The following is a 9,419-nucleotide window of genomic DNA, read 5'->3' on the forward strand; positions in this document are numbered from 1 at the left end:
TAAAATATCCATAACCAATTTTGAGTAGTGTAAATCAAAACCATATATAAATCCATGAGGCCAGAATTACATTATGACTTGGCAGAGTGCTAAACAAAGATGTCTATCAAATCATTTAGTTGGGAGTTTAAATGTAGATTTCTTCTAGTTGAAACACAAATTCCAGTTATCACCAGTTCAGTTCTGACTAGAGGTCATTTTAATTAGAAAATTCTAATTATTCACATTGAATGATACATTTCTTCTTGGATATTTGAAATTAGGATTATACTCAATATACTGTGCAATTCATTCTGTCCAATTCCAGGTTATATCCTGTGCAATGCAAGTCTCTGTGCAATTATATCCATCTTGGTCATATCTTTATAAACACTACTCAAAATGAGTCAGGGATATTGGGATATGGGTGCATGTATGCAATAAATGAAATGTGGCACATTATTTCTGGGGACCAAAAATATTTACAAAACACAAAATAAAAAAAGTCACAGAATAAACAACCAAATGAAATACTTAAATATCCCAATATCCCAAACTCATTTTGAGTAGTGTATTAAAAGCTTATAGTGTTTATAGTGTTTATTATTCTTATTTTATTTTTCTATTATTCTATTTTATGTCTCATTTCATTTGTATGTCATTCAGTCCCCTTTTTTCCACTGCTTCTGACTCATGAGCTGCTGTAACAAGTTAATTTCCCTTGTGAGGGATCAATAAAGTCTCATCTAATATGTGATAAAACGACTTCATTTGACATAATTTGATTAGTAATTCTGACTAGAAATCTGTAATTGGATATGTCTTCCATAACCGAGTTGTATTGAATGATTTCAGTTTTGGATGGTGGACCTGTATGCAAACATTTTATGTGCCACAACTGCATGTGATAAATGCGAATGTCTCAAAATGCACTTGTATGAATATGCTGAATGTTTGTTAGTCTAGTTAAACCCTTTAAAAGTTTGTCTGAGAAGGCCTTCAATCAACAGCACTGACAATGAAAACTGTGATAAAGGTTAAGTAAGAGTTTTTGTCCAATACTATATGTTACAGAATATTAGTTTTAGTGATTTTTTTTAACCTGACTTAACTGCAACAAATCTAATATAGTTGAATAAATATGAAAAATACAAGAAACACAATGACTCCAAAAAATATCTATAAAATATCTAGTGTCAGGCCTTTACCATGGTATTTCAGGCTCTATTGTTGAGTGTGCTGTCCTCACAGGCCACATTTTAAATATATAATCTGTAGCATTCCCTCTGCTGCAATCCTGTAATTGACACACTGACACCTAGAGCATAGGTACATGAACAATTTATTTACATAATAAGTATGAGTTAAACATAATATCAGTTTTAGGGACAAATTGCTTCGAAAGACATCTACAGGTCCGCTCTTACACCGAAGCCTGGTCCTTTAGGAGGCTCCGTCAAAGAAGTCAATCCACCTGCTGGCTCACATGAAAAACGCCCGCCCCTGTAGAAAAAGGAAATTATAATGTTTATATCAGTAAATTCTGCAAACAAATTTCATATGATCAGCCAGAAAACTAACTTAATCGTGATGGTATTTTGTATGTACCTGGGCCCAGGTGGTGGGACTCTGCCTGCTTTAAGTTCATCAATAATTTCGTCAATGTCCTTAGGTGTGAGGTCCTCCTGGAAACAAGACAAAAGTAGGATAAATGATTACTAATAGAATAGAGCAGTGTTTCTCATTACTAGTGATCTGGATTATTAAGATCCTTCAACCCGTACGAGCACCTTCTCATCCTATTAAATTCAATCCCAAGGAGAGAGTGGGAAATTAAGAGGCAATACTTTAAATACTACTTTTGCTATATTACAAAGGAACTTATGATGATGATAACCAATTCTAAATAAAATACACAAAGGCAGGTTTTACAAAATAATATAAAACTATAATAACACTATTTAAATTCATAAATAACTATTATCAGAATAAAAGGCCATGCAGAATAATTGTGCCCTGTGATGCTTTTTGCTTCCAAATCTGAATCGGATAATTATAGTCAGTATGTTGCCTTTTTCTGGTTGCCTGGACAAACTTATTATCCTGTATTAGCAGCTAAATGTTAACAATGTGGTTCCATAGATAATGAGTTAATCAGTTCATCAGTTTTCCTAAAGTCAGTGCTAATGAGGTAAAAATTGACTAATAAGTGAATGACTCTTACTTTGTTTTTGACCTGGGCAAACCAAACTATTTTCAGCAGTTTAAAGTGTTTAAAGACTGAATCAGACATTTATATTGCATCTGCTTTCCAGGTTTAGAAGCCATAAACAGCGTGAGGCATGTGTTTGTTTACAGACAAACTTGAATAAAACTAAATGCGTGTAATTGATGACCTTATTACTCTAATAGCTAAAAACTGCAATAATTTCAAAGTGTTAGTTACTCAGTTAAAATGCTAAACTCAGTATAACCTCTCTTGGTGTTAACACATTGCACCTTTTCTTCCTCCAATGATCACACCTCAGCAATTTCAGGTGTTACTGAAAATGTCTCTACTCTCAGTCGTATTTACTTTAATTGGGTCATTCACTTGTGCTCAGCTTGCAATAACTAAATTCCCCATGGCAACTTGGTGCAGAATTAGTTACAGAAAATGTTAAACCACAAATCTAAAAAGCAACATTTTCATATCATATCTGGGTCGTAAAGTTGATCTTTTTCCAAACTGAGGTCATGGATGAGACAAGATTATTATTCCAGCCATATCATTATTAGTATTATTAACTTTAGATTGATTGTTTCTCTGTCATGGTTTCAGTTTCTCCTCTTTTCATTTGTTTTGAGCCTTTCATGTGTAGACTGTACCACACCTGCAAAAGAAACCGAAGAACTCTTGAAATGGTCTGAGAGATGTATTCTCCGCAGACATTCTTTGCAAAACCCGTTTCAAGTTTTAACCTAATTTTGTTAATTTAGTTATAACGTTCAATAAGGAAGCTGTCTGCTCAGACTCCTTGAGCACTCACATAATAGTTGTCATTGATCTGGACCATTGGAGCATTCACACAGGCACCCAGGCATTCCACTTCTATTAGCGTGAACATCTTGTCAGGAGTAGTCTCTCCAACCTTGATACCTGGGGATAAACAAATTAAGACGTGCTTAATATTTAGCTAATCTCCTCCGACGAGCTACAGATGATAATGAAACATACAAGTGTTTTTAACTCAAGAAGTATTACCTGACATTACACAGCTCAATGTAAGTTATAACAAAACATTTAAGAAGTAGGACAATGCTCTATTAAATGCCACACAGGCTGAAGTTATCTGGCTTGATTTCACCCTTGTATGTCCTCTTGTTTGCTGCTACAGCTCACTGTTGTTTGAATTGCAGAGACAACTGTATATTTACATGTTTGTTCCCAATTTCTGTTTATCTCAACTATACACAATAAAAAAAAGCTTGTTTTCATCTGCGTTTTCATCCCTTCATTGGTGTCCCGCCATAAAATGGAAAATGGCTCTCTTACCCAGTTTGTTTTGGATGGCCTCCAGGATGCTGTCTGAGTTGCACAGCATGCAGGGTGTTGTTGTGCAGATCTGAATGAAGTATTTTCCCACGGGCTGACGCAGGAACATTGTGTAGAATGTCGCTACTTCATACACTCGCATTGGAGCCACTTCCAGCACCTCGGCAACCTAAATGAAAACAATTACAAACATAAAGTGAGGTTCGCTTACATGACACATTAGACATAGTACTGATGTATCTGAGGATTAGAAAAATCCAATATGCATCACACGGCTGTAAAATGTTAAAGAATCACTGTGCCTTGTTCATGGCGGAGATAGGGAGCCATCCGTGTTGCCTCTGGGCTACATCCAACACTGGGATGGTGGCTGCCTGCTTGTGCCCAAGAGGGTACATTGAAATGATCGCCTCAATCCTCTATGGGGGGAGAAAAAAAATAGTCAGTCACGAAACTATGGATGTGGAGTTGCTCAGAATAAAAATTATTTCATTCCTCTTCAAAAATAAGACAAATTTAAAATATCAAATGATGCTCACACAGAAGCATTAGTTGCACCAATATACAAAAGAAGCACTTAGGGTTGGGCGATAAAATAATCTTGATAAGGGATCGTTATAAAACTTGGACATTTCTACTCAATATGTATAGATCAACCTGTCACATTGAAGAAATATTGTATCGTTAGTCTGCATTAAAGTGTTCGCCTATTTACTACTTCAAAGGTTTGTTTGAGCTACCTGTGAATAAAGTGGATGTGGATGTCGTCTAAAAAACAAGAAAAAATATTGAGTGAAACCTAGGGGCACAAAGGCTCAAAAGATGCTGTCGCTCTGTGCTGACCAAGACGGGAAACACAACAAATCTTTTCCATCCAGCAATGCACATCTTCTTTTATTTTTAGTTAATAAATTACATTCTTAAATTTAACTAATTAAGACTCTGTTATTGTCAGGTTTCAATTATTATCTAGATATTTTTCAAACTGACAATTATCAAATTATATGCTGATAAATATCTATATTACTCAATATGTAAAAAATCATGTTAATATTTTTCAGCTTTAAAAAAGTAATGTAGTTAAATGTAGCAAAATAACTCCTATTTTATATTGGTGACGATGATCAGATGCTCATATTTTGGCTCATGTTTTGGCTTTTAAAACTATTTTTTCTTTTAAAAACACACACAACGGGAAACACATTTTCTGACTAAAGCCAACGAAGCAGAAGCTGGATTGAAAGGGAATTTAATAATTAGTAAACGGATACACTGCAACTGGCCAGTACAGCTGTGAAAATATCAGATTTTAGCACTGGCTTCAAATAAAAAACAAAATATCTTCCCCCAAAATAAAGAGGTGAAGTCTGATTCCTTGAGACAAATATTTTTATAAATGATACATTTTTATCCAATTTGAATTGTGCCATGAATTACGTGATGTTTGTGGTAATTTTGCAAATTTGCCATCAAGATAGTACAATTCAATTTAGTTTTGTGTGAGCCCGTTCAATCAGCTACATTGTCTTGCACAATATACTGTACAGTACATCACCAACACCAACATGGCCGTCACCTTCAAAAGTGGTGAAAATTGTGAAAAGTCTGGCCATTTTGACAGCTGACGCTCTGGGAGCTAGCTAATACCAGCTCTACAAGGGCTAAAAATATATTTTTTAAATTGTCTTTAAATTGACAAACATGATATGCAATTCATACGGGATTTAAAATTATTTGTCTCTTGCCAGGAACTACTGTACATCTCACATGGTGGTCAAGCAGAAAAGGTGGGTCTTCACCTCTCTATGTACTGCTCAACACATATGACAACCTTACCTTTTTGTTCTCCTCGGTGAACTCAAATGGAGTATCAGCATTGTTGTCAGGAGTATCTCTGTGCTAAAATAGAAAAACCATAGTGTTAAAAAGACAGTTGACATTATTTACACCAAAGGCATAATTATAATCCTTATTAATCTTCAAATAACAATTATCAGCCACTTTATATTAAATCCAGGTCGGAAGCTATCGATATGAAGTTGCTATTATGGATGAATATTACTCCACAACTACCAATTTCAAGTGAGTAACAGGCTTATACAGTAGACCGTGTCTAATAGTATCTGATAAAATATGAATAACCTATCATGTATGGCCAGAGGGGAAAACAGGTGCTGCTATCAGACCACAGAGAAGACTCAACACAGACAACAATTATTTCTGCTTCTGCACACACTGCCCCCTTGTGAGCAGCAAAAATCCTTTGTGCAATTAAGAAAAAGAACAAGTTAAATGTAATGGTGTTTGAAGTTAATGATTACAAAAACATCATTCCTGATTGAAGAGGAGTGGTTCAAAGACAATGCGGCCAAACTGAATTTTCCCCAATCACAGACCAAAAACATCTTTACTATCAAGGGACAGTGAAACCATGGCATGTTTCCATTACATAAAAGTATCACCTGTGATGTTTATGTTGCAAAGCACAGCTCTAATAGGCTCTAAAGGCTGCTCCCGGGATAAAATTAGAGCTTTCGGAAAACAGATGCCTTTGGGATTAATTCAGCGAAAATGGAAGCACAAACATTGCTGAGTCACTTTACAAATAGGTTTAAATGGCTAATTAATTTGAAACGCATACGAATAATATGACCACCTGTAAGGAGCAGATAAATACAGTTTGTAAAAATAAACTCAGTTGAGCTTGCTGTTGTGAAACATTTGTATATACATTGGTATTGTGTGTAAACACTTGAATAAAACAGATCTATTGCATTGTATTATACAGTCAAATACCCAGTCTCCCAAATGTGGAAAGGAGAGTGAGAGAAAAGAAGCTTTTGATTTATTAATGTTGTTTAGTCTTCTTTTGTGAGATTCCAGCAACACATCCGTTTTCCTTACCCATTCAAAATGCATGAACTGGATGACAACTTAATTTCATTAAGACTATTAATAAAATGTGGCAACAAGTATAATATATCCCACACTGTCAGGTCACCAAAATTAAAGAAATAATGGACTTAAACATATAAAAAAGTTAGTGTGTTTTGAGTACATTATGATGTGCATCGTCTCTATTAAGGCACCGCTAAACACACTGATACAAGGCCATAGAGGTCAGTGACAAGGATAATTAATATTAAAACAAATCAAGACAATATTTTTATATTATAATGAATGCTTTGAGCACCACATACACACACACACAAATCTGATACTCTATTTCAGTGGTACTTCAATGATGATCTCTGTCCTATCTCATAGCTCAGTGCATTCACTGCTTTCCCATGTAGAAGTAGTCCCTGATTTAAGAGCTAGAACAAAATCTGACAGAACTTAAAACCCCCTGATATACTGGCCCCATGAACCCATTAACTTCACCATTTATCTCAATGATGTGGTGAAGAACACGGACAACGTGATAATCAGTTCTTACAATAATACATTTTATCTGCACATCTGTTAACTTTGGCAAAGAAACTGTAACTCACCACAAAGATGCCACCGGCTCCAGCGCGCGCAGCAGACCGATGCAGATTCCTGACCTGCCTGGCCTGCAAATACAGACAGATTAACAGCCTGGTAGTCTGTGAAGTGATAATCAAACTTCCAACATGAAAGACCTTTGGTGGGTATGTCTTGCATCAGACATGAAGCTTTCTGAAAGGACTGATGAATGGAAACATTTATGCAGCATTTATTTATATTGTTTACCACTGTCTACTATTACATACTGCATTATTGGTTGATATTATCTACATTGTAGTTATAGTATAGTACTAGCCACATATCCTACATTTCTATTAGTAAATGTTTATACAAATATAGTTGTCACATATAGTTTAATGCAACATGTTTTACAGTTGTTTTATATTTAATTACTTATATATACACATTTTTTATTTTCACTAAGTCTTCTTATTGTCTTTTCTATTTATAATTCATTAAAATATCTATACTGTGATATTTATTTGTAGAAGGAGCTACTGCAAGATACCAATTTCCCTTCAGGGATGAATAAAATATTTCTGATTCTGACTGATTGAACAGAAATAGAAAAACTGTTGATGTTGTCATTGTGTACCGCAGAGCTAATATCTTAAGGCCTTAATTTGACATAATTAGGCATAATTTCTAAAGATGGCAACAGATCCTCTAAATTTTGATAACAAACCAACACAAAATGAGCTACCCTCACATAAGCATAGCTTGAGCACTGTTTTGTATTGGTTTTAATGATATGTGTCTACATAAATCATCCACATGCAACTTCAAATTATTTAGGGATATTGGGATATGGGTGCATTTATGCATGTGCATGGAAATCCAACAAAAGTCAAATGAAATGTGTCGCATTGTTTTTGAGGACCAAAAATATTCACAGAATAAAAATTCAGATATCACAGAATTAAAAATCAAGTGAAACAATAAAATATCCCAATATCCCTAACTAATACTGAGCAGTGTAGGTCGGTTTTCATAACATTTGCACACTTCACGGGTAGAACTACAGATCGTAGATCAGTAGTTGTAAGATACATCCTTGATGTACTGATTTCATTCTCATAAGATGGCTTGAGATGGCTGATGCCACTATCGGTTTGTCAATCACCTTTATTAATGTAATCTTGTAATTGTACACCAAAGTCAACCTTCTACTGTCTCGAATGAATCCTAATAGAGTGCAAAAAAGACTTCCGAGTTATTCAAATATCAGTGATTTTCCATACAACTACAACATCAGCTTAACACACACACAGCTAACAGAGTTACGTGTTTTGAGCAGAACTCGCAGCTTTTCTGTTTTTAATCCGAGTGATAGTTAATGTCAGATAACTAGTATGATGAAGATAGTTTTTAATATAAAATCATTCATGTGCAAAATACATTTCGCTTTGCAAGGCACATTATGTCTAACGATCACCTTGTACACGTCTGACAGCAGAAAGCTAAAACAGCTAGCATGCTAATATTACCCAACGTTAGTTAGCTAACTAGCTTAGGGGCCTCCACTGCTTGCCCTTGTAAGGAGTCATAGCATCTTCTCTCCAAATTATCCAAAAGTGCGTTTAAATTAATACCCAGAACCATGAAGAGTAGCATAACTTTACCGTCTGCGATACTGCAGAGCGAACAGCAGCAGACAAAAACATCTTTGAGGCTTGAAGTTTGGTCCCGGTGCGTTAGCAAATGGACGGGACAGTGGCCGACATCAACACAAGCTCTTACGCTCGATTAAGAGGGTCTGACGCTACGTGACGCTACGTGACGCTACGTCAGTCAGTCGCAGCGCTAGTGAATCGATCCCAGATTGAAATGTGAGCTCCAAAACAAATGATGCCAACAGCCATTTGGACATTTCCTCTGAGCTGTGTTATGTAACCTGAATGAGAGTTCACGTTGTATGTTTACCAGCGTTTGAGGGATAAATATTCCAAATCACGAAACCAGCAAGTATTCTTTAATAGAGCAATATTTCATTTCCCATTCTTTTAGTCAAAACCAAAATCTGACACATATTAAAAGGCAAGAACACAATTTGATGATGACACATGAAAGCAAAGTCAAAGAATAAGAGTTGAGCAAACGTTATAATTTGATACGGCCTTAAAACACTATATATTGTGCAAGTTTAATAAATATGTATATCTAAAATCCTTAAGCCACTATTTCTAGAGCATTTAGTGACAATGCATTGAGGATCAGTGTTTTGTTTACTTCAGTGAACACAGTGTTGTTCCCTCTCTTTTTTGGGGGGCACCCATCATCACCCCCTGTCAAAAGAAACCTCCCTGTGCCTGCCTGAATCCACAGCATTCATCCTGCTGCACACCTCCCCCTCGTCCCTCTCCTCCTGCTCCTCCACTCCTTGCTTGGAAAAATAAAGCCACTGACATGCCAG

At 35.7% G+C, this 9,419-nt stretch overlaps 1 protein-coding gene across 1 annotated transcript; it reads right to left on the reverse strand.

Annotated features, from left to right (window-relative positions):
- Positions 1–1,303: 1,303 nt before the first annotated feature.
- ndufv2 (NADH:ubiquinone oxidoreductase core subunit V2) lies at positions 1,304–8,771 on the reverse strand. Its single transcript, XM_084369990.1, has 8 exons — positions 8,629–8,771; positions 7,009–7,071; positions 5,351–5,413; positions 3,817–3,933; positions 3,515–3,683; positions 3,009–3,118; positions 1,588–1,664; positions 1,304–1,482 (listed from the first exon to the last, which is right to left on the reverse strand). Exons 1-8 carry the CDS (start codon positions 8,668–8,670, stop codon positions 1,389–1,391), a joined length of 735 nt encoding a protein of 244 aa, XP_084226116.1. The 5' UTR covers positions 8,671–8,771; the 3' UTR covers positions 1,304–1,388.
- Positions 8,772–9,419: the final 648 nt, after the last annotated feature.

This window comes from Pagrus pagrus, assembly GCF_965226575.1.
Source record: "Pagrus pagrus genome assembly, chromosome: 12".
NCBI lineage: Eukaryota > Metazoa > Chordata > Actinopteri > Spariformes > Sparidae > Pagrus > Pagrus pagrus.